Source organism: Corvus hawaiiensis, chromosome 3 (assembly GCF_020740725.1).
Source record: "Corvus hawaiiensis isolate bCorHaw1 chromosome 3, bCorHaw1.pri.cur, whole genome shotgun sequence".
Lineage (NCBI taxonomy): Eukaryota > Metazoa > Chordata > Aves > Passeriformes > Corvidae > Corvus > Corvus hawaiiensis.
In genome coordinates this window covers 18,557,195-18,583,278 of record NC_063215.1, presented here as the reverse complement: position 1 = coordinate 18,583,278, position 26,084 = coordinate 18,557,195, and the positions used below count along the sequence as shown (strand labels likewise).

Here is a 26,084-nt window from a genome sequence, read left to right as displayed (position 1 = left end):
AAAGACAGAAAAAAAGATGTTGATTACAGAAAATTATGAAGCCTCATAAAATGAAGGCTGGTGGTCAGGCTGAGGGAGTGTGAGTTTCCTTGTCTCCAGTAGGGGCTGACTGCAGCACTGATCAGTGTAATTCACTGCTGTTTAACAAAGTCCCTTTGCCCTGCCCCTTGCTGCCTGTCTTGAGGGCGCTCCTGTGAAAACACTGCTGACATGAACACATGAACGTCTTTGTACTAGTGCTCTGTTCCTCACAGAGAGATACGAGTAAAGGACCTTATCTATGTATTGCCATCAAGAGAAGAAAGTGTGTTGGATTTGTTAAGTCTATGAGTTCATGTATCCCCTCTTCTGCCTTCCAGTTACTCTTCCAGGAAAGTAATTCTTAAGCTTAGCAACATGCAGTTGCTGTTGCTAAATGATTAATAGCTAATGTTTTTAATTATTGCGTATCAAGTTAACGTGTGGCTCAGTTGTGATCTGCCCCTGGAGCAGCAAAAATAGAATTAAATCCAAGCACTGAGGAGATTATTCCAGTTTTAGAGATGAGTAACAGAAAAAGCGCTACTGCTGCAGTGAATGCTGATTATAAATTTTATACAAAAAGAAAATTAATGCAGCATCACTAATGAAGTTGAAGGCCAGATTTTACACAGTTGCAGGTAAAGTTAATCCTGTGTTGCTGTAGCCACACTGATCTTTCCCACCATACATCTCATGTATTGCACAGCAGAGGTGCTAAGGAGAGCTTCTGCTGTCTGTGTCCACAGAGGGCAGAGGTGCTGGGGCTGTGCTAAGGGGTGCAGATGGATGGATATCTTCACAGGGACAGATCTGCAGGCTGAGCTTTAGCAGGATTGTCTTAATGCTTAATAAAGTTGTTTCCTATTTTCTTGGCTAAAGAGATACTGTTACATGAAGCAAAGGGAATAGGACACATCATTGTGCTGCCCTGAGAGCAGAGGAGGGGTGGCACTTGGCATGCTTGTGTACATGTCTGTACCATGGAGGAGTCCCTCATCTGCTGCATCTTCTTGCTACTTGCAGGAGTTTTTTGGTAATGCCCTGGGAGGCTTAATGTGGGCTGGTTAGTGAGGCAGCTCTTACTTTCAAGAGCTGGAACAGCATTTGTGATGGCCTGCAATAAACAGCTCCAGCAATTGAGCTCAGATACTGATTTCTTAGAGAGTTTGGATATTGGAAATTATCATCCTTTGGAAAAATCTGATTGGGAAATGCTGATACCATTGGATGCTTTGCTAAACCAAAGGGAGAATCAGGGCCATATCATATCTTAAGATTTTAAAATAAGTATTGTGTTTAATCCTCCTACAGATGCAAAGATAATGCCAACTCACTAAGCAAAGAGTAGAAAAATTTGCCTGGATGCTCCTAAAATGTATTAGTGTATTTTTTCCTGTTTTCTAAAAACTTTTTATTGTCCTTTTACAACCAGTTGGATTTTCTCTGCATGGGTTGGCTTTAGTTTGGTTTGAATCCAAGACTTCTACTTGTAGTTGGGTCAATGTGGTATTTAACCTGACTTTAAAGACTGAGGAAAAGTTGTGTAGTGGGTCAAGCTGAGGTAGCTGGCCTAAGTGGTGTCTTGCTGTATTGAAACATAGAATGGTTTGGGTTTCAAGGGACCTTAAGGATGATCTACTAAGTCCCCCCTGCTGTGGGCAGGGACACCTTCCACCAGATAAGGTTGTTTAAAGCTCCATCCAACCCGGCCTTGAGCACCTCCAGGGATGGGGCATCCATAACTCTGGGAAGCCTCTTCCAGTGTCTCACCACCCTCACTGTGAAGAATTCATAGTATCCAATATAAACCTGCCCTCTTTCCATTTGAAGGCTTTCTGCCTTGTCACTACGTGTCTTGTAAAAAGTCCCTCTCCAGCTTTCTTTTAGCCCTACCCCCCTTTAGGTAATGGAAGGTGCTCTAAGGTCTCTCAGGAGCCTTCTCCAGGCTGAAGAAGCCTGACTCTTTCAGCCCATGTTCATTAGAAAGGTCCTCCAGCCCAGCTCTGATTGTGTTTGTTAGCCCTCCTCTGGACTCATTCCAATAGGTCCACATTTTTTTATGTTGGGGGTCTCAGAGCTGGATGCAGCACTGCAGGTAGGCTCTCCTGAGAGAGGAGTAGAGGGACAGAATCACTTCCCTCAACCTGCTAGCCACACTTCTTTTGATGCAGCCCAGGATGTGATTGGATTTCTGGGCTGCAGGTGCACATTGCCAGGTCATGTTGAGCTTCTCATCAACCAACACCCCCAAGTTGTTCTTCTCAGGGCTGTTCCTGATCCATTCTCTGCCCAGTCTGTGTTTATGCTTGGGATTGCCCCAACCCAGGTGCAGCCCATTGCACTCGGTGGTGTTGAACTTCATGAGGTTTGCACAGGCCCATCTCAAGCCTGTCAAACAGATCTCCTGTTTCCTTGCAGATAGGACTCACATTTTCCTTAGTCTTCCTTTTATCAGTGATGTACCTAAAGAAGCCTTTTTTGTTGCCTTTGATGTCCCTGGCCAGATTTAATTCTCCCAGGGCATGTTAGCTTTCCTAACATGATCCCTGGTTGCTCAGACAATCTCTATTCCTCCCAGGCTACATGTTCTTGCTTCCACCCTCTTCAGGCTTCCTTTCTGTGTTTCAGTTTGTCCAGTCCTTGTTCCTCTGTACTGGTATACCATGGCCTCTGAAGGCTGTCCCTTTCCATCCAGCAAAGGGTGGCAGAAAGACTGAATCAGCTCTTGAAGTGCTACAGTGTCCCGGACAGGCATGTTAATATAATAAAGAACTTAATAACCAATGGCTGTTGTGACCTGGTGATGACCTAAGCTGCTCTCACATGGTCCATGCATCAGTACCCCAGTTTGCACATAATAGCTTGATTTAGATGGTGCACCAGTATGGCTACACAGTTTCCAGTCGGTTTTTGGAGTGGGAAAAGGTTACTTAGGCCCTTCTGTATGAGGACTATGCCTTTCTCTCTCTCATGTGAAAGGAAACTTGCTTATTCTCCCTTTTCCTAGAGAAAACACTTTCACTGCATTTATAGTGTTTGCCCTTTCCTTTTGAACTCTGGTCATTTATGTTTATGTTTTCATTTCTGCTCCCCCAGTGTTGAGTCCTACCTTTTCTACGGACTTTCCCTGAATGGCTCTATTTCTCCATTATATTCTGTTTCTGGCCTTAAAGTTATTTGCCTGTGTTTACAGGGAGAGTAGATATGTATGTAAATGGAGTTGTCTTTGCCATGATAATATGATCTTCAAAGGCTTGGACTACAGTCACTTTGCTGCATTCTTTACATAAAATGTTTGTCTTGGTGAGTTGCTGCCAACAGAGTGCTGCAAGGGCCTAGTCCTGCTAATTGCCTTCTGCTTCCACTGAACTGATGGGGCTTGTATGCATAAAAAATGAACTTTGAAATTAGAGTTGCATGGTCCTTATACAGTTACGTTCATGTTCTACCATTTTGCCCTTTCTTTACTGAGGTAATCTGGAAGTTATCATTGGCTCTTAACTTTTCATGACCGTTTGGTGCGTGTTAAAATACAGGAGTCCATAGCAGCGGAGGAGGGTAGCTAGGTTCCAGTCCAACAGGGAAACATTTATGAAGGTAGTCCACAGGGAGTCCTGAGTATTAGGCATCACTACCTCTTATTGTATCTGATTTTGTCTTTGCCGTCAAAGCTGGTCAGCGTGTGCTGTGCTGTGGGCTAACAAAATACAAGCTGTTGTGGGAAAGAAGGCTGCACACCCCAGGCTTAGGGAGAGGTTTGCTGGGAGAGAGGATATGTAAAGTCAAGAGCAAAGCAGGAAGAGAGTGCATCACACATGTCATCAGCTTGTACTGCAAGCCCCACCACAGCACAAAATTCTCAGTGGAGTGGACGTACACATCAAAAGAGATCTGAAAAATGATAAAGAAGTGAACACACAGATGATTCTATTGCAGCTTTCTCTAGCCCCTCAGTCTAAAACCTTTTCTGTGTTCTGATTCTTTCCTGATCTTGGGACTGTGGAAGATGGAAAGGAACCTCCCACTACTGCCCTTAGCTCCTGTCCTGGTTTTCCAGTAAGAGGTCGCATATTCGGGGTTGCCCAGGCTGCTAGCCCACAGGTTGCTTGCTTATAGCACAACCCCTCAAACCTTACCTGGAGAAACTGGGAGGAGGGAACAGTGGCATGAGATGGATGGAGACAGAGGATTCACAAGATTTTTTTGTAGCTATCAGAGCTACAGTCTTAAAAATATAGCAGCTTTTCATCAGAGGGTATTAATTGGTATAGTCACAAGTGGTACTCTATATTTGGCCTGAAAATTAAGAGTGAAACCGTTTCTATCTGTTGAAGTATAAACTGCTGTGACTGAGGGGGGTGTTCTCAAAATCCCACTTCCCAGAATCAGCTGGCCCCAGTTTTTTGCTGCTCAAATGCATGTGGACTACTGTGGTTTATCCAGGCCTCAAATTAGTTTAGCTGTTTAAGGTAAAACCCAGAGTTGTGCAACTATTTAGAAGCTATAGTGAAAGAGCACTAAAGTCCTATCAAAAGATGTTTTAAAAAAAAAAACCCAAAATTTTGTGAAGATGCCTGCCATGCAGATATGTAAATTTAGCATTTACATTGTTGTGGGGTGTTCAGACATGGCTCTGAAACAGTTGCATGTTTTACTCAAGTCAAGAATGCTGCAGCCAACTGGAAGAATGGAGAGGATTTCAGTAAGGGGAGAGTGTGTTAATTATCCACACAAGATGTTCACATTCAGTGCTGTGTTTCATGTGTTTTCATATCCGCTGAAGCAAAGCAAGGAAAGTGTCGTGCTAGGGCAGTGTGCATGCATGGCTTAGAGCTGAATAGATGTAAATGGTTAAAAAGGGGTTCTCTGCTAGAGAGGAGGAGGGGAAAGTAAGTGTGCATTCCCAAAAAAGTACATTCCCAAAATAAAAAGCTTACATCATGGACCTCTTCAGTTTTCCCACACTTCTTCCCTAATTATTGTCCTGCAGGACAGCTGATCTATTTCAAACAGGAAGCTGTTTACAGATAACACTTGCAACTGTTTTGTCTGATTTGTTGAACTGTCGAAAAGCAAAAGACAACCTCTTTTCAAATTAAAAACTGTCAGACTTCTGTAAACAGCAGCAATGAGGTTCATCTGTGCAGTGTCCCTGCAGGCACAGAGCATTGTGCAGTTCCCATTCTCTCAGCAGCCATAAGGTAAGAAACTTTTATGCTTTCACTCTCTAAAAACATGTAGAGGAAAAAGTCTGGAGGTTTGTTAGGGGGCTGCTCTGTATATGGCAAAATATGATTGACAATCCCCAAATAGTAGGGGAAGGTAAAGGAAAAAAGAGCTTGCTCGAGTCTATTGGATAACATTGGACCTTTCTGTTGAGAAGCACCCATGTGGGTTAGATCACTGAATGCCAGTTTAGTGTAGGGGGGTTGTATTTAAAATACACAAATGCCATTGGAAGAGCTCCCTTTCCTTTTAGCAGGGAAGGAGAAAACAGTATATGAATTTTAACTTTTCCTACAACTGAAATTTTAGTTCATTATTGAGTTGTAATTCCTGGTAACAGATACAGGCAGTTGTCTGTTTTCCACTTTTAAAAGTGATCTTTTAATACAGCTGCAAAGCAAAGAATGAAGACTGGCATTGCAGAAGTGAAACATATGACAGAAGGACCAGTAAGGGCTGGAATTACACCACTGGATAATTAAGAGCAATCTCAGTGTAAACCAAATCATTCCGGGAGTAGCACTATGCAAAAATGCTTAGTGAGCTATAAGGAGGTATAATGATACAAAATCTTGATCCAAGTGAGTAGGAATATGAGTGTTAAGCCATACTTCAGTAAGCAGAAGGGCACATGCCTGCTTTTCAGTCATGAGCTATGAAAAGTAGGATTCATAAGGGACTTGCAAGTCTCCATTCTGACCTCTGTGCATGCATATGTGTTCAGTATAGGGAGTGAAATTTTGGAGCAGGATTGTTTTCTAGCAAAATCAAATCACTGTGGAGAACTGAAATACCTGACTTTACTTGCCATACATGAAACAGAGCAACTGGACTGGAAATACTATGGTTTTGATTCTTGGGTATTGAAAGATTTTTAAAATGCGGCAAATGTAAAAACTGTTGCCCTATGTTTTCTGCTCTGTAGCTGAGATCTTTGTATTTCATATGTATGTGATTGTTTACATGATCATGAACATTTAAGGCATTATCGTGATCAGAAAATATAAAACAAACACTGATTTAAAGGTCACACTTACAACACTGATACTATCCCTAAAATTTTAGTGTGCTACTGATCCAGCATAAATACGGTGTGCCAGTGTTCTAGACAAGAAGTAAGACTTCCAAGTTGAGTATTCCTTTTAAAAACGTTTGGAATGTGTTTCATAAAATTCTTATATGTATCTGTTAAAATGAAATTATTGTTTTAATTAATACATAGAAAATGTGTAACTTAAATTCATAGTCAAAATAACATTTTAAACGTGGCATAGTCCTACAGTCAACAGAGAATTGCACTGTGTAAGCAGCAGACATCTACTGTGTAATTTCTAATTGTACGTTATGTTCAAGGCTATTTTTTTCTGATTATTTTGAGTGATTTTACACTGTTTCTAAAGTTCTTTTTAGTCATCTCTAGGGCTGTCCAAAAATTCTTGAACCAGAATCCTTTTGAAGTAGGACGACTTTTGGCAGAGCAGCTTTTAAAAGAAAGTGTCAGTTTTCTGGGATAGTTTAGTTCTTTTGTCAAATTATTTTGGCTGAAAACCAGGAGAGTTTAGCCAAAAATATTCTCATGGTGTCTCTTGGGAAGTGTAGTTTGTGCTTTGCATTGCATTTCACTACTGGCTGAACTTCACAGCTGAACCACGCTTCCCGTAAGGCTGTGTGGTCAGGGTCTTGCTATTTTAGTTTCCCTTGATGAAAGGAGTGATAGGATGTATTTTGGAAAAGTTAGTCTCGTGAAAGAGGCACAGACTGGGCTCATGAGGCATCAGCTGGTTGATAACTAGTTGGCAGCTTCTTAAAATTCGAGTGCTTCCTTCTGGTTTGCACATGTGCCACAGGCCATCCTGAGAGTAGGACCCTTCAAGAGAGTGTCAGAAGAAGGTTTAAAGCCTTTTGATGTTTTTGGCCATGCAAACACCTGTGCAAGGGAGAGAACATTTATTAACATTTCTAAGGCTTTGTTAATGCTTCTGCCAACTTTTGTGCTAAACATGTTCCATTTAAGATATTTGGAAATGAAAAATGCAAGGGAGTACGGCTGGATTTTAATCTCTTTTAAGAACTCTTAAGTCAAAAGGAAAACAACCTACTAGGAGCCTGAAGCTTTAGAAAGAGGTGGTTTTGAATCCAATAATGTGTCATCTCACCCATCTAAGTGCCTCTTCTGAAAAATCTACCCCTGCGTCATTTGCCTATAGTTTTATAAGATGTCTGTAGGCAAGAGAAGAGCAGAAGTTGGTCTGCTTGAGCTCTTCAGCAGTGCACCACTCTCTTAATTTTTCCTTAGGATCCAAGGATACTTAGTTTCTGAGACTATTTGGACACTGCTTCCTCAAAACTTTATCAGAAGACTGGTTAGGAGGTCCGTAGGGTGTCCTGGAGACCAGGACAGAGCAGTAAGACAAATGGTGAGGAGTTTTAGGATTTACACTGGTTTCTTTCTGCACTGAATCATAGAATGGTTTGGTTTGGAAGGGACTTTTAAAGATCTAGTCCAACAGCACATGAACAAAACATAGACATGAATAAGTAGATTCACAGTGCTACAAGTTGGATACCAGACTCCAGACCAAGAACAGGCAATGTTGATGTGCAACATGGAGCGAGTGAAGAGCTGAGTGCTGAAGAAAGTGACTCACCACAGTCAGACAAGTGTGTGATGGCTACAGCAGCCATCTGAAAATTGCTTGTGAGAGATGCTCCACAGTTCTCTCTGCTGCATGTGGAAGTGGATCAATGCACCATCTTTAGTGCCAAGTGCCTGCAGGAACTAGAGTTCTGAAAGATGGAAGCTTACCTTGAATGTGTGTGCTGAGTTGTCCTTCAAGCATGGAGATTTTGAAAAATGGCTCCGAGAAAAGTGTTTTCTACTTTGAAAGTTCTCTCTAAAAAGTTCTCTCTAAAAGTTCTCTTTGAAAAATAGATTGCTGCTACTCAGCTGCCACATGATAACCTGCTGTCTGGGACCACTTATCTGGGAAGTAGGAGGTCTAAATGCACCTCATTGCACTGCTCCCAACCTCCACCTCCCATTTGCTGGAAGGTGCCCTTGTAACTAACCAATATAGTAATTTGGTGTGCTTGGAGGAGACTGAATGATTTTGGATGTGTTTCCTTGATGGAAATGGGCTAGGTGGGAGAAGAGTGTCTTGTTATTCTCCTCTGGCAAGATGTTGACTGTCTCTGGTCTGTGCAGTAAGAAAAGCTTAGGCACTCAAGTTTTCCAGTAAAACCACAGGAACCTCCAACCTCTTAAGGTGACTGAATTGTTAGGAGATGGTTTTGGATGCTTTGTTTGAACCTGGGATGAGGTCACAGAGATTCAGAGGTAGTGTTGCCAGTGTTGAACTTAAGCAGCTCTCACTTGGAGGTTTAGGGGTGAAGAATGGGGGCAAAGGATGGAGAGTGGAAAGAGAAACTGCTTCAGCTTTGGCTGTTTTTTGAATAGGGACCTTGAAGAATGAAGATGTATCCATAGATGTACTTAAGTTCCTGGTGCCTGTCTTTGTCTGGTCTCAAGCACGGCTCTCTCTGTGATTATTTTCTTTTTGTCCTGTTTGCTAATTGTGGAATAAGCATAAATAACAACAACAACAACAAATCTTACAGACAGCACTCTAAGATTTTCAGTTCAATTTGAGTGATTTTCAGGCTTAGTTGTGGATCACCCCAAAATCTCCTCTGATAGTGCTGATGATTTTAACAGATACTGAAACTTGCTGACAATAGTTATGCATTTATTCATCTTTAGTGGACTCTTTAGAAATAGTCTATGGGTCTCCAAGAGCCCATGGATGACATGTTGATTTGATCTCCATCTGGTCTGAATGCCAGGGTCAGTCTGCTCTTTGGAAGGTCAAAATTATATAAGTGATTGTATAATTTTAATTCTACTTATATGTAGAATTTTTTATTTTCCTCAGAGAAAAGTTTGCAAGAGACCTAATTTTTGGGAATTAAAACAAAGAACTTTAAAAAATTGATATGAAAGAACCAGCATTGTTAGATGGCACAGTAATAATAGCCAATCAAGTTAAAAACACCAAACAAGAATGTAATGAAGCCCTAGCAGAGGAAACAGAAAAAAAAGTCTTATTACATAGGAAAAGAAAAATGTGTGTCAATGAGTTTTCTTGTCAGAATGGTGTTAATGAGAAAACAGGTCTCTGATGGCTCACTGGAGTTGTGCTCAAGAAATGTTAAGGAAACAGGTACTGAGAACATGTGGCAGAGCAAGAGAAGGACTGATGGTGCATGCTGAGGAGACTCCAGGGTGCTGCTGGTGTCAGCAGCACCTATAGATGCATTTGCAGTGTTTCTCTCTAGCTGTGCAATTAACTTGCAGTTTGAAGCTAATGTAGAGATGAAGTGAGATGATGTAATGAGAGCCATGCTATAAGCTGCAGCTGAAAAAACTCTTTATTGGAGATTATCTTCCCTTGCTTTTTAATATCTTCATGAATTGGGTTTGTTTAGGCAGAGGAGAAGGCTTTGGGGTGACCTAGTTGCAGCCTTCCAGGACCTGAAGGGAACTTACAGGAAAGGTGGAGAGGGACTTTTTACAAGGGTGTGTAGTGACAGGACAGGGGGAAAGGGTTTCAAACTGAAAGAAAGCAGGTTTAAATTAGATATTAGAAAAATATTCTTTACTGTGAGGCACTGGAACAGGCTGCCCAGAGAAGATGTGGATGCCCCATCCCTGGAAGTGTTCAAGGCCAGGTTGGAGCTCTGAGCAACCTGGTCTAGTGGAAGGTCCCTGCCCACGGCCAAGGGGGTGTAACCAGATGATCATTAATGTCCCTTACAACCCAGGCCATGATATGATCTATGATTTGATTTGATATGATATGTCAGAACTGCCTTTTATGTAATTGTGGAGCATCAAAAAGTCTCTATTGTCGTTCTCTACTTTTTATGACTGGTATATAAAACCCATAGAGTGGCTTAGTGGGCAGTTGACATCCAGCCAAGGCCAACCCACCCCATCTGACAGACTGTCTCCTAAGCAACTCTGTGTTTAAACGTGCATTTGCCTATTTACACTTAATGTAAAAGTGGTTACATTCCCCCTGTTCCTTGATTTTAGGGAAGATGACATTAAACGTTGCAATTACGGTGTTGAGTACAAGGACTTTCTGATATGTATAGAACTGATGCCTCTGTATTTTTTGGCAGCACTGAGTAACCACAGCAAGTCTTGGTTTTGTTGTTCATTGTTCCTTTTCTTAAGTCAATTGGCAGATACTGGGATTTCAGGTCAGTGTACTCTTTAACACCACTGAAGCCTTTTATTTTACTGGTAACTGCACAATCAGGACCGTAGCATTAGTTTTTGCTCCTGTAAGTGCCCTATAAATTCTGAGCAGGCAAATGTAGAGGTTCAAGTGATCACTGCTTAGCTGTTCTGCAGCTTCTTAATTGGTGCATAGCTGCCCTCTGGTCATGTTCTAGCTGTGTGAAAGGTACATTTGCTGCTATTATTAGAGAATTTGCTGAGTACCAAAGCAGGTGGAAATGCCAGTAGTTATTGCTTACTTAACAGAGCTTGTTATATTACTCTCTAGAAATGCACATCATTAAAGTACAGAAATCTCTCAGGGCAGTTGGTTAGATGGAAGGACTTTAATGAAAAAATTTCAAAGGGGGTTGTCATCCTTGAGAATCTTTTGGTAGCAGAAGCATCACGGTATACAGTTAAGGGAAGTAACACTTTCAGTTTATATTAATTGAGATAAACACCCTTGGTTGCAAATTGTGTTCTACACATCCTATCTGTTTCTTTCTGAATTGATATTTCTTTTTCAAAATGAGATTGTCAAAAGCATCTCAAACTGCATGAAATCCCTTGTACTCCTTCTCAAATTTTAAATATATTTGTCACCCAGTGCATTGTACATGGTAAAGGATTTTGAGTGCATATGCTGTGGTATGTGTAAGAGGTGCTCTGGGAGGTTTTGCCACTGAAAGATATTTTCAGCTGGGTTCCTTTTGGCATAGCTTTCAGGTTGGATCATGACTATTGCCAGTGATATAGACTGATTAGTGAAAGTCTGCTGGAGCATACTAGTGTAAGAATACTTTGACTTCTGAGAACTTTGTTAATGTCTAGTTACCTGCAGGAATTGAGTGTCTGTGTGTGTGCTTCAACTAAGTCACATCAGACGCATAGAAATCTGTTTATTATCCCACTGCACTTTGCTTCTACACCATTTCTATGTACCAACCATATATTTTCTATTAACGTGGGCAGCTGTTTTGATAAGTTCCCCTTTCTTTTGCCTTCTTTCTCTTATCTGCATTTGGAAGGGTGCATCAGGGCTCTAAGAAAAAAAGGACATTGGGTAGTACTGTTGGTATCAAGATCACCTGTCACTTCTCAGTGAAGATATAAAATCACAGAATGGTCTGGATTGGAAGGGATCTTTACAATCATTTAGTTCCAACCCCCCTGCTATGGGTAGGGACATCTTCCACTAGACCAGGTTGCTCAAAGCCTCATCCAACCTGGCCGTGGACACTTCCAGGGATGGGGCAATCCACAATTTCTCTGGGTAGCCTTGTTCCAGTGCCTCACCATCCTCACAGTAAAGAATTTCTTCCCAGTATCTAATCTAAACCTACTCTCAGTTTGAACCCATTCACTATAGTCCTGTCACTATATGCCCTTGTAGAAAATCTTTCTACATCTTTCTTTTAGGTTCCCTTCAGGTACTGGAAGGCTGAAATTAGGTGACTCCGAAGCCTTCTCTTCTCCAGGAATCCCAATCATCTCAGCCTTTCCTTGTGAGGGAGGTGCTCCATCCCTCTGATCATCTTGGTGGCCTCCTCTGGACTGGCTCTAACAGGTCCCTGTCCTTCCTGCGCTGGGAACCCCAGAGCTGGATGCAGCACTGCAGGGGGGTCTCACCAGAGCAGAGCAGAGGGGCAGAATCCCCTCCCTCACCTGCTCCTCACACTGCCTTTGATGCAGCCCAGGGCATGTTTGGCTCTCCAGGCTGCAAGGGCACACGGCTGGGTCATGTCCAGCTTCTCACCCACCAGCACCCCCAAGTCCTTCTCAGCAGGGCTGCTCTGGATCTGTTCACCCCCAGCCTGGATTGATACTGGGGGTTGCCCTGACCCAGGTGCAGCACCAGCACTTGATCGTGTTAAACCTCACGAGATTCCCATGAGCCACTTCTCAAGCTTGTCCAGGTCCCTCTGGATGGCATCCTGTCCTTCAGGTCTGTCACTGTACCACTCAGCTTGGTGTCATCTGCAAATTTGCTGAGGGTGCACCTGATCCCTTTGTCTATATCATTAATGATTATATTAATTACACTCATTCCAATATGGACTCCTGAGGGACACCACTTGTCACTGATGTCCATCAGGACACTGAGCTATTGACCACCACCCTCAAGATGTGATTGTCCAACCACTTTCTTGTCCATCTAACACTTCACCCATCAAATCCATCTCTCTCCAATTTAGAGAAAAGGATGTTGTGGGGCACCATGTCAAAGGATTTACAGAAGACCAGATAAATGATGTCTGTAGCCCTTCCTTTGTCCACTGATGTAGGATCACATGTAGAATCATGTAGGATCTCATGTAGAGTGTTAGTTGGTCTCTCAGCCTGAAAGTAAAAATAATCTTTTATTGAAATAGCATTGATACTGCCCCAGTTCAAATGCAAGATTTTGATCATGCATGCTTATGTACCACAGTGTTTTGCAGTATTGAGGATATCAGTCCAAGAAATAGGTCCTTGTCATTTGAGGATAACACTCTTGGATCCTTTCCATAACTCTTGGTGGCTTGCATGTTCTTGCAAAGTGCCTGATGTCATTATATTTCCTATGCTCTGTATCTTTTGCTGGTTATTATTTTCCATGGCAGCCTGGTATTTTGCCATATATTTTTGTCTTTTAAAATGTTCCCACTCCAATTATGTGCTGGGTTGTTTTTTGGGTTTTTTGTTTGTTTGATTGATTTGGTTTTTGTTTCTTTTGTTTTTGTTTTTCTTTGGGTTTTTTTTGTTTGGTTTTTTTGGGGGGGTGGTTGGTTTTTGTTTGGAGTTTTTTTGTTTGTTTGGGTTTGGTTTGGTTTGGTTTTTTTCCCTGGTGAATTTAGTCCCTTGAATTCTTTCATTTATGCATCTTCCTGTTTTTTGTATGCTGCTGGCATGCAAGGACACAGTTTTGTAACACACTGAAGGCCATCTCAGCTGCTGCCAAGGGCATTTCTTTCCTTGGCTGGCATAATTTTTCACAGGAATTATGGCCATTTTAGCCTCGCCAGGAACCAAGGAACTAAATCAACTGAAAAATAACATTACAAGTAGAGGAGTAGCTTACTGCTGGCCTGTGCTAGCTGGGATCAGCTGGACATTGGTGACAGTACAGAGAAGGGGAGGCTAGTGTGTGACTGCAGCAGGAAGCCAGGCTGCTGTTAGCCCTCCTGTAGATTGACTTAACTAATTAGTGATGGTAGACACCCCTCACCTAACTTCACATACCTGCAAGGCTGAACTAGTGATACTGGGCAATGAATAGGTACCTCCAGAGTCAATTACCTGTTCTGTTCTGTATTGGGATGAAATAAATCCCTGTGCCAAGGTGCCTTTCTCTAACTTGGTTATACAGGGTGCTCAGGGTGATTTTCTCAGACTGACCACCTAAGCCAGAACAGTTAAATCCCACTCAAGGGTCTGTTTAAGACTAACCTCTGCTAGCTTGAGGTCTGGATCTAATCAGAGTTGTCCTGATAAATAGGCATCTACTAATGGCAGCTGTGCTCTGTCTTTTGGTTCACTTTTTGAGGTGTCATATTTGCAGCATTGGGAAGAACTGGGCATCTGTCAAGTGGCTTCCCTTTTTTTCTTAGAACCTCCTTAAAATGTAGCTGTCACTTATCTAATGTGTGAGAAAATGGGGTCAAAAGCTGTTTGTGCTCTTTCTTGTTTTTTCTCCTCAGTGAGGAGAAGGATACTGTGGCAACCAAAAGCAAACCTTTTTCCTGTCCACTTGCCCTCTGGGATGGTGCCATTGCTCCTCTGTCCTTTCTCTGCTACTGTCCCCTAGTCAGACCTCTGGTTTTTCACTTTCGTGTTGTGTCCGCTAGTAGTCTGCATCCTACACCCTGTCTCTTGTCTTTCTTCTTCTTCTAACCTCATAAACTGCTTGCTTAGATTTTTGTCTTCTGTCTGGATATTCCTGACCTGTCCCTGTGTTTATACATGACTCAATTGTGGGACATAAAAATGGAAAGCAGGGAAGGGAGAACACTTTTACCCAGTTTTAGTCTAGTGTCCTACCACTAGGCTTGAGCTGGCTTCATCATCAGGCTTCTTCTCTGTTTCCTTTAATCCTTTAATGTGGCATGCCTGAGTGTAGTCTAATTTCACCTGTTGTGTCCATCCAATGTGAACAAACACTCTCTTGGGGAGCTGGAGCTGTGGGTTTCAATCCTTTTAAGTTAAGGATGTTCCATAGTTGTTACTTCACACGTTTTGGATCAATACTTGAGTGGCATTTCTGTTGTGCAAGAGGCAGGTGCCACTGCTGGCATGGCTGGGATGATTGGATGGGGCCTTGATAGACTTTTCTGCCTCTTCTCTACCCCTCTAAGATTGTAGCCCCAGGACTGGGACAGCCCCCTCCCAGGGTGGTTTGCCTTTTGAGCCTGTCCAGTGCCCTCAAGAAGACAACTGCCAGGCCCATCTAGGAAAACTTCCGAACACCTGAAGAGTGAGAGAACATGTTGCAAAGTGTAAGTTGGTTGAGTGGGCATAATATTGCACAGATATCCCAGCTTCTGCAGCTAGTCCTAAGCCTCTGTGGATGGGAAGGGCTGAAAGCAATGCCTTAAAGGTTCATAAATAAAATTACAAATGCATATGTTCATATTATGTATTTATTCATGTAAAGAAGTGTTCCCTGCAGCATTCTGCACATCATTCACTGATTCTTGCTTTTTTATTTGGTATCCTTGGTTTTTTATTTCCTACAGATGGCTGTGTGGGGATAGCATGAGGCTCTCATGTGAATGCTTTATAGGAGTGGGAATGAACTGTGACATTTTAGACACAGGTTTTAAAAGAACTGATACCTACATTGGAATCCTGTACACTTTCTTTTTTTTTTTTTTTTTTTTTTGGTGGTGGTTAAGAACACTGAAAATTTGGTCTGACATATAATGTCAGATCATTGACATATGACATATGATCATTAACATATGACATATGGTCATTGTCATAACAATGATGGCACCCAAAATCACAAACTATTTTTGTAAAATATAGCTGAAAGCAGAAGAGATCTTGTAATCTAGTAGGGACTTTGATCAAAACATAGGACGAGAAATTCTGTTTAGTATTTCTAGTTGCCTCTGACCACCAATTTACATAAAGATAAAAATCTACTTGAATGTTATTTTCTACTGTCTAAAAATCCATGGAGAACTATTGTGAAAGATTTGGCACTTCCATCTCCCTCTAGTTAAAAGTTTCAAAAACAAACTTGTCTCTTTCTGGCACTACTTTCATCTCACTCTTGCTGAAGCCTTGTTTTTATATTTTCAGCACAGGTGACAGTAAGTTAATTCTAACATGAACTCATTGACTTCAGCAGAACAACAACAGGAAGAAATTTGTTCCAATTTTTAAAAACATTCTTCTTGATGAAAAGTGGGACTACTACACCTACATCTGACAAAGGCATCTATGTTGATGAACTAATAGTACCTTACACCTCACAAACATTGGCTGAGGAAATGGCTCTGTTGATGCCATAATTAAGTGTACTTTGTGGAGTAACCAAGGACTTCCTATCAGTTTGGGTTTTAGGTAATGCTAGCTTCCCATCAGCTTAGACTCACTCTTTTGTCCTCTACAGCAAACCTCACTGTTTTTCAGCATCATCAGGAGCTGAAATGTATTATGTCTCTGCTTTATGCTACTCCATGCTCCATAGATTTCACAGAGACTTGGTAACCACAGCAGTTATGGTCCTCATTTTTGCAATTCTACAGTATTAATATTGAGGGATTTTTTTCAGTTTTTCAAGTCCATTGCTTTAACCTTTAAATCAACACATAGAATTTAACTTGAGAGCATTACAATGTTATGATAATGATCACCCAATGTTTAAGCAGCTTTGTAATTGATTCTGATTTTTATAGTCTAGCTAAATGGCAAATGTTTGATTACCCAAGGTAATGTGCAAGGGAGCTGAGAGGACAAATGAGAAAATGCTTAGATAAAGTAAAAGCATAGCTACACAAAACATCTGTAGGTTAGGAAGATTAGTAAGGCTGTAATGGAGAAAGATGAGGTCAGTGACACAGGTTTCATCTCCAATATGAAAGGCATCTTCCCTAGGGAATAATCCACATCCCTTGGGCCAAGGGATGAAAAGCAGCTTGTGTCAACAGTGCTGAAGGCTTGTCCCTTCTGCCTCTCCCTGCTTCCCCCAAAAACCTATCCCTGGTCTGTGCTGGGCACTGGTGGTAACTCTGGGACTTAATTTAATTTTTTTTGGTCTTTTATCTATTCAAAATATTTGAAATAGCATGAGGTCTGTGTCACAGCCTGCTGTTTTGTGCGCACAATTTTGTGGGCATGTGTTGCATCTCCTAGAATTTGGCTTTGGCCCTGCAGGGTGCTTGAGGATACATGAGCTGCTGGAGAGTTGTGCCAGGGAGATGTTGAGATGTGGATGATGAGGACTTGAAAAGAAAGGGGAGTGAAAACTGTTGAAAGTTATTTCTGTGTCTGTAGTGCTGACTCAAACTGGCTTGGGAAAGTCACTCACCAAATGTGGCTGTGGCTCTGCAGATTTGTGTGTCTGTACCAGAAGCTTACTCAGTTCAGAATATAGATAATTCAGCTCAGATACCTGAGAATGAAGTACAGTTTAAAAAAATAACAGAAAAAAAAATTGTAGTAAGCGTGAAAACTACTCAGTGAAATAAAAATAGCTCAAAGGTGAGCCCTACAGGATTATACAGAGGATTACAGTTACTCTGTAGCTGTTGGCTGCCTGAGCATCAATGCCAGTGAGTATCATTTGTCTTCTGCGTTTTTCATCCATTTGGTTTCAGCTTGGCAGATCATCTGTGTTGTTTCTTCCAGGTCCAAAATAACAGCATGGAATTAGCCACTGGCACTTGTGGAACAGCCACTGGCAGATAGAGGGACTTCACGCACAAGGCATTAGCTGCCTCAAGTGATCTCCAAGCTTTCCATCCAGAGCTGGGGGAAGTGTGGGAACTCAATGAGTGCCAACTGGCCTGGCTGATCCTGCAGTGGTTTTGAGCGAGCCTGTGGGGCGTTTTGGGATTCTCCAGTGATCTCTGAAGGACTCGTCATAGGAAGCTTGGCTTGAGAAACCTCTTCTCTCTTGGCAACTGAGGCAGATTTCCTAAAGCTGAGAGGTCTCAAAAGTTGTTTTGAAGTTATTGTGCTGGTTGCATTGATATGTTTTCATTTTTAATGGAAATAGAAATGTTACACTTAATTTTTATTTTTTAAGTAAGTGCTGCCTTTTCCTTCTCCTCATTTTTTCCAATACTTTCAGCTTTCACTGATTTAATGACCACTGTTAATGGCCACAAATTTCACTTTTTACGCCTGCACAGACAGTGAGAAGATATTCATACTTTTACAAGTGCTGGACATCTCTAGGTTTCTCTTTGGTATTGGTTTCACCAGTGCTGAAGATACTCCAAATACCAGGGCCAAAGTAGTGTTTGAAAAAACAGGCTGGCACCTTTATCTGCGGACCAATTTCAGTGGGATTTAGTTTTCTTAAATGACGTTATGCATCTAGGTCTGAAAGGGCTTGAAAGTAGGTCAGAAAGACAAGAAGTTTTCTAGGGTTTTAAAGTGAAAGGTACTGCTGTAGCACATACCTGGAGATCAAATTCTTTTTTAAATCATAGAAAGCAATTTTAGATGCAGAAAAGGTTTCTTTTAAAAGCAGGGAAAGATGGAGAAAGTGATATCCAAAGTGCTTGTGGCTTGATTTCTACTACTAATGTATCCCTTTACTGCAGACACAGATTATATAGAGTATTTAATCTGCAACCTCTTCAGAGGTTCCTTCTGTTAGTGGCTCTTCTCAGACCAAGGTAATTTCCCTGAGTATTCTTATGGATCTGGTATTGTTACCTGAATGACATTAAAGAAGCTTCTTTTTCAAGTCCATTTTCTCTGTGAGTTGAGCTAACGTGCAGTAGGGTGGGGTTGTATCCCCTCTGTCTCTGAGACGTAAGCCCAACAGCAGGCAATGTGCTGAAGCTTTGTTGGAGATTTTGTTTTCCCCAGAAAATCCTTCATATGTGGCTGCTGAGCAGAGCCAAGAAGCAGCCTTGACAGTTCTCTGCTGCTCAATGTCTGTCTCATCTCTGAGCTGTGTAGGAGTTTGCAAAGGCCGATTAATATTTAACATACCTGGAGTCTTTGATCTTTCAGTTGGAGTCTGGATACATCTGAATCCTCATAAAATGCAGACAGAGGAGATGATGCTGCCTTTTATTCATTAATGCAGAGACTGGAGCACCCTCCTAATTTCCATTTCTTCTTCCATCTCAAGCCATTTCATTCTGCTCTCCAATTTGCCCGTCAAGAATTCTTATCACCAGTCTGCCAGGTGCTCATGCTGAAAACTGCCTAATTTCCAGGCTTTCAGCTGTGTATCTGAACCACTTGGCTTGAAAGCCTCTTTTTCTGATCTTCTGAATCCTGAAGTGTTCCCACTGCAAAAAAAAGGTGTGATATCCTGCAGACTGGTGACCAGGTGTTCTCCTGGGCTGTAGGGTAGGTCCTGCAAGCAAAGGCAGGTAGGACCCACATCCTCTTTTGCTCAGCCTGCAAACCCTGTCTCTCAAGGATGGCTGCTGCTGAGGATGTCTGAAAGAGATTTCCAGGCATGTCCTTGCTGGGATCCTGTTATTAAGGTTCTTAGAAATGCCTCTGCCCAAATTAGGGTGCAAACGAGACCATATGCCAGTGACAATAGTAAGGGTTTTATTTGATGAGAGGGAGAGAGGAAAAAAGGAAAGAAGTAGAAAATAGTTGTGGGGGACAGAAAGGGTGACAGGGACAGAATAAGGAAAATACCACCACTCCGTGGATTCCAGCAATGCTCTGTTGATCCTCTCCAGCTGGTCTTCTTGGTGGGGCAGGTCCCCCCCAAAAAGCACAGAATCTGATGGGTTTATATAGCCTCGAGCCAGGTAGCAATGTCTGGCCATGTCCCCCTGGGGTAGGGGTCAGTCTCTCACAGCAGACTCTGGGTCTGTTCCATCACGTGCAGTCCTGTGGGGCTGAGCCTCTCACGTGGAAATCCTGTGGATGTGGCCTGTGGGGTTGGGGGTTCCACAGCTGGGCCGGTTTGTGTAATCAGAGGATGGGTGTTCAGTGCCTCTCACCAGAGGTTGCACCATGCACCCAAAACCTCCTCCTCCCCCCTCAGTTGGGGGGAGTCTGTGTAAACCTGGCTTCTGTGAGCTGTGCTCTCCCCCACCCCAAACTCAGCCAGGGATGATTGAACAATGGGTTTCCCTTTATCTAATCAGCAGTTCAAAGTCCCAGTCTTCGAGGAGGCTTCTTTGGTTGTAGCTTCTTTATAATGAGCAAAAACTTTATATCAATGTTTGAGGCATGAACTATCTGACAGTCCTCCTGGCTGGCTGAGGCAATCCCTACTGCTTTCCTCCATAAGGGAGCGCCGGTCCCTCATTTGGCATTGCAAATCAAGTTCCTGCCAGGGACCCCTTCATTTTGCAGTCAACTAGCATTGACTATTTGAATGCCAAGACTGGCCTTAGAAACCTTGGAAGATCGGGGAAAACACCCTTTTACTCAACCTTTCTTATTGGCTAGTTTTTGTTGCTGCCTCTTGCTTGCTGAGTGTTGTGAATCAGAGACAGGAAAAAGAGGCAGGACTGTCCACTGGACAGGAGCCTTGTACCCTGGGGTTAGGAATCTCCTTCTGGGGAGACGTAGCCAGATTCAAACTTAATGTTTTTGAAGTCATTTTAGTATGCACAAGAGGATATTTTGGAGAAAAGTGCTCTCACAGAGATCGATACTTCAAAACTATCTCAAGACTATGGTCAAATAATTTGCACAACCTTAGAAAAGAGCTGTAAAGTGGCCGGTGACTTGACCTGGTTTCTAGTACTTGTGGCTGGCCCTGTGCATACGCAAGGGAGTCCGTAGCTCATAAAAGCAGAGTTCAGCAACACAGCAAATGTTTTCCTGCTGGTTTTGTCTGTCAGAGCCCTGGGGAGCTGGCCTGGTTTTGCTTCTCCATGGCAAATTTCCATTACTTCTCCTTTTCCTCTCTGGCTATTGCAGTTCTTGATGTCCACCTTTATCACAGAATCATAGAAAGGCTTGAGTTGGAAGGGACCTTAAAGATCTTCTAATTCCAACCCCCCTGCCTTGGACAGGGTGTCTTCTACTAGACCAGATTGCTACGGGTCCTGTGTAATCTGCTTTGAACACTTCCAGGGGTGGGTCATCCATAACTTCTCTGGGCAACCTGTTCTGTCTAATCTAAATATCTCCTCTTTCAGTTTAAAGCCATTCTCCTTATCCTGTCACTGTCTGTCTGTGTAAAAGTCGCTCTCCCTCTGTTTTTTAAGTATCGGAAGGCCCCAATGATGTTTCCCCTAAGACTTCTTTTCTCCATACTGAACAGCCACAACTCTCAGCCTGTCTTTGTAGGAGAGGCGGTCCAGCCCTCTGATCATCTTTGTGACCCTCCTCTGGACACATTCTAATAGGTCCATGCATGGCTTTAGATGTACCTTCTCTAGCTCTTGTTCCTCATCCTTGGGTGACAAAAGTCAATTTTGCCCTGTACCCTTGAGAAGCCTCGAGTGATAATTGCTGCAATTGTGACAAAACTTATCATGGCCTAAATATTTGAGCAGCAGTTCCACATTCTCCTAGGTATTCTTTCTGGTTGGCAAAGCTTGTCTGTGAAGAAGTTTATGCCTGACTCATTATAGGAATTCATGGCAGATTGTGAAAATCCTCAAATCCCTGTTCCTCCCTTGCCCCATGGGAGGATAACACAGCATTACCTAGGATTACCTTTTCCCTAGGGTTTCCTGCCCCACTGTAGCCCATTAGACTATGACTGTATTGAGATCTCTTGACCCAAGAACTCTTCCCAGATCTAAGCATACACACAACCTTTTAAGGCGTGGTCCTCCAGCTGCAGGTCTCTCTCCTTTGGAAAGAAACCTGGGGAAAAGATTTGAGTCAAAAGGGCCTCATAGCATATACAAGTCTTTGCACCATATGTGGATGATCAGTAAGAACTCAGAGGTGGATTGTGGGGTCCCCCTGTCCTGCAGTGTGGATGTAGCAACAGATGGTGTGGCAAGGCGGTTGTGAGGCAGAGCACCCTGGCCTGTAACTCATGCAATGCCCTCCACACATGAGGAAGGAGACAAAATCTGCTCCCATCCGATTCTCTTGCTGTGGTTCCTAGGGGATAATGGAAGCACAAACTGGACAGTAATTCAGATGGACAGTTTATTCCCCCAACTCCAAAATCATCTCCTTGGCCTTTCTGCTAAGACATCTGTTATGCCAGTTAACACCTTCAGGCCATCCCAAAAATAACAGTTCCACTCTCCTAGATCCCCAATATATTGAGGCATACCGACCCACATACTGGTCCTACACCTGTGGCTAATCCTACTTGGCTTATTTTTGAAGGGATTCAGGGAGTGGAAATTAATATAGCCCTATCTTCTTGCTCTAGATGTAAAATACAAGTCTTTATGATGGCTATAAAAGATGATAAAAAACCTGTTATGACTTTCAGCTTATTTGTGTAGTACAGAGCTCTGGTTAAAGATGGACTGGAAAAACATATCAGAAATACATACATAACACTTTTGTCAAAGTATTTTTACAGGCCCCCTAAATACTGCATTTTGACAGTCCTTTCACACAAACTCCATTTCTGTTCAGTTGTTTTCTGAGACATCTCTTCACAGCCTCATTTCAGGCAAACCATCTCACTTGTTGGCTTAGACTAGGATATATTTCAAAGGTGATTCTCTTCAGGAGTTATTGAAGACTGTGATGCAACTTTATTGAATGATACAGTGAAATATTACCTGCCTTCCACCCTCGACTTACATGAGGGCAATTGTATCAGACAATTTGCCTGGGCACAATTCCAAGCGCTCAGGTAGATGGGAAGTGAAGTTTCAAGCCTTTGAGTTGGTCTCATCTGTTGCTGAATTGTCTCTTTAGAGCAGTATCCACTCTTTCTAAGTGGAAAATTAGTACTAACAACTTCCAGTGCAAGGCCAGGTGGCCAAGAAGGCCAATGGCATCCTGGCCTGTATCAGCAATGGTGTGGCCAGCAGGACCAGGGCAGTGATTGTCCCCCTGTACTCGGCACTGGTAAGGTTACACCTCAAATACTGTGCCCAGTTCTGGGCCCCTCTCTGCAAGAAGGACATGGTGGTGCTGAACCATGTCCAGAGAAGGGCAACAGAGTTGGTGAAGAGTCTGGACTACAAGTCCTGTGAGGAGTGGCTGAGTGAACTGGGGTTTAGCCTGGAGAAAAGGAGGCACAGGGGAGACCTTATCACTCTTTACAATTACTTGAAAGGGGGTTGTAGCCAGGGTAGAGATGGTCTTTTTTTCCCAGGTTACAAGAAATAGGACAAGAGGAAATGGCCTCAAGTTGTGCCAGAGGGAGTTTAGATTGAATATTAGGAAAAATTACTTCATGGAAAGGGTTGTCAAGCACTGGAACGGACTGTCCAGGGAAGTGGTTGAGTCACCATCGCTGGACATATTTCAAAGATATGTAGATGTGGCACTTGGGGACATGGCTTAGTGGTGGACTTGGTAGTCCTGGGTTAATGGTTGGTTGATGATCTTAGAGGTTTTTTCCAGCCCAAGGAATTCTGTGATTCTAAGCCTGCATGTTGTGTTTTCTCCTTTCACCTTTCCAGATTGCTGCCTCCAATGAGAAATCATGAACACAGAATTGCCTATTATTGGCTTTGCTAATCTCCTTCTTGTTTAATTAAATTTCTCCTGAGCTTTATCTCATCCAGTTTAACAGCAAAAAAACCTGCTAAATATGCTGCTGCCTGTTTCATGTGTGTCTGAGGAACACACAACCTGCTTGGAGGAGCTGCACATGTGCTTCTCATGCTGTGTGGGTTATGGCACACAAATATATATTGTGTTTGTGGTGGGATGCTGCATGTGTTCAGAAACTGATGAAAGCCTTTGGAATTCTTATAACTGTTTATTCATTCTTTTGTTTAGGAGTCAGTGACCTGTAAGGGCTCATTATGAAGAGAGATCTGGTTTTCTTGGTGACTCTAATTAGCCTTGCCTTCCTGTCACTGCTAAGATCTGGATATCCTCAACACATTGCAGAGGAGTCCTGCTCTGTTCAGATTCTTGTTCCAGGCCTCAAAGGTAATGTGAAAGCCTACTCCATTATTCAAATATTAATCTTTTTGTTCTATCAGGCTCATTTGCATCACTGGCAGTTTCTAACAGAGACAAAGAAGGTGCCTCTCAATTGTCCTCTTACTTGCCCCTGTTTGTAGCCTCCTTAAAAATGGAGTTTTAAGGTCAATAAGATGAAATTAAATGGTTCAGAGTATGCATGCCAGTTTCCCAGATTTAATCCTGATCAGTAGTGCTTGTTATTCTTATACATTGCCTGGTTGCTCTCTCTGTGTTTATACTGAGCAGTGGTACACATACCCAAAGACTGTAAAATCAGACCCTACTTTATACCTGGAGAGGTTTTAATTCCCATTTTGCAATATAATAGGAATTATTTTGTGTTTTCTTGTCTTTTGCTTGTCTTGTTTTGATTTTTTAAAAGCTCAAATACCTCTTAGAAGAAAGAAAACATTGGTTAGATTTTTGGCATTTCTATAGTTTTTGTGGAAAAAGGCAACATTTTTACAGAATATGCCCCCAAACTATTGCCCAAAGAAGACAGCGTAATAAATTATTGATCTTTTCATAGCAAAAAAAAATATACCTTGCATAAGAAATCAACCACTGGGAATAATTAGCATTTTAAAGCAACAGCATCCATTACGGTTGTTGAAATCCCAGCCCTGTTTAGTCAATAATAATTCCCCTTGTGGAGGCTATGACATTCCTGTTGAAATATAACACTTTTGAACATGGGGAAATACTTGGTAACAAAAGGACCAAAAAAACCCCCATGAAAACCACCAGTTTATCATCAACAATAAAAAAAACCCCATTGTTTAAGAAACAAACAACAAACCATTCCATTTTTCTTATAATTACACCTTGTAGTGTCACAAAACCCACCTAACCAGAATCGGTGCCATTAATCTTATCTTTACAAACCTGGGCTTTCCCCAGTTGCCTGAGGGCCATATTATGGACTGCAGGCACTGTCTGTTCTGGTTAACTGATTGGGAAGGGTAAAGCTCAGTTCTGTTCTGCAGTTGTTTGCACAGCTAAATGGTGAGCCCAGTGTGGCCACAGGTTTGGCTGTGGTGCAAACTGCCCTCTCCAGACATTGCCCAATTTGTGTGTGGCTGCCCTGTGCTTGAGGCAAGAGAACTGGGCTACAGGGATACGGGTTGTGCATGGCCAACTGGCTTTAAGAATATGGGTTTTTTTAATATTTATTATTGTTTTGTCTATTATTTTTATAGATGCAGCTTTGGATGCCTGAAGTCAACCAAAAGCTGGTTTTTTCTATTTACCTCAATAAGTGGCTTTTGATCTTAATGATGTTTAGACCTTCTGCAGATGTTCTAGTTAGAAAGAACAACATTTTATCTAGGCCTTCTGAGGCTTGACTAAGGCTTGAGTAAAGTTGTTTAATTCGTTTGATATATTTACTGTGTAAAAGGCATAAGATAGTGCTGTTAATGTGGCTTACAGAGGAGAACACAATCAAGTTAAATATATGTTGTCCAAATTTGCATGAAAGATTAGTCAAAGGGTCGGACTCCACAGCCCTAAGCTTTGAAAATACTTTTCATATCAAAGAAGTTGACAGGACAAGTTTTGTCACTTCTTTGCTTTGGTTTCCTTATTTTTGTAATCAGTCAAAATTAGCATCTCTGATTACTATTTTAATGCAAGGATCATTACTATTATTATTATATGCAGCAGAGGTTTTTTAAAATGTGTAAACTGTGCAAGACCCTTTGGCAGAAGACAATTCTGAGCCTGGAAACTAGAGAAAGGCCTGAAAACCACCGTGTGTTAATGATTTCACTCTGTTTCATAAAATGTAAGCCTTGAAAAATTTAGAGAGATTGTTGTACAAATTCAGTGAAGCGCAAAATGACCTGATACAGATGTAGTTAATATGAAATCCCAAAAAAGCTTTCAATGCTCCAACTACGCTGTCAGGGGGACTGGCTCAGAGAAGTGGCGATGAGATACTGCCATCCCCCACTGGCACAACTCCAACCCTTTTTGCTGGCCAAGGCTTCCTTTAAACTGAGCACACTGGCCAAACTTCAGCTCCCATAAAGAGGGATTTGCTCACTGCAGCTGTTAGATCTGCACCATCTCCTCTTCTGCTGAGCTGCCAGCAACATCGCCAGTGGTGGAGGAATAGAGTCCCACACTGCTGCTGGGCATAGCTCTGTCAGAATTTGGGAAAAACAGGCACAGGGAAGAAATGGAAGAAACTAGGGAGACAATGGGATATGTGAATGGCAGAGGATAGACACTTAAGAGGGGGTGCAAAAAGTGAAGCCCAAATGGGGCGGTGAAGGACAAAGTCATTTTCATCAGGGAAAAGTACCCAAAAGTGGGGGAGGGTAATGGA

The 26,084-nt window shown here is 42.3% G+C and overlaps 1 protein-coding gene across 6 annotated transcripts in view; it reads left to right on the top strand.

Moving 5' to 3' along the window:
* COLEC11 (collectin subfamily member 11) overlaps window positions 1-26,084 on the top strand; it is a 47,177-nt gene that overhangs the window by 3,152 nt on the left and 17,941 nt on the right. Inside the window, exons 1-2 of one of the 6 annotated variants that reach the window (XM_048296845.1) lie at window positions 1,735-5,222; window positions 23,561-23,716. In XM_048296845.1, coding sequence (XP_048152802.1) covers window positions 23,587-23,716 — 130 coding nt within the window. In that variant the 5' untranslated portion in view covers window positions 1,735-5,222; window positions 23,561-23,586. The other 5 variants (XM_048296850.1, XM_048296849.1, XM_048296847.1 and 2 more) reach the window with 5 other exon arrangements.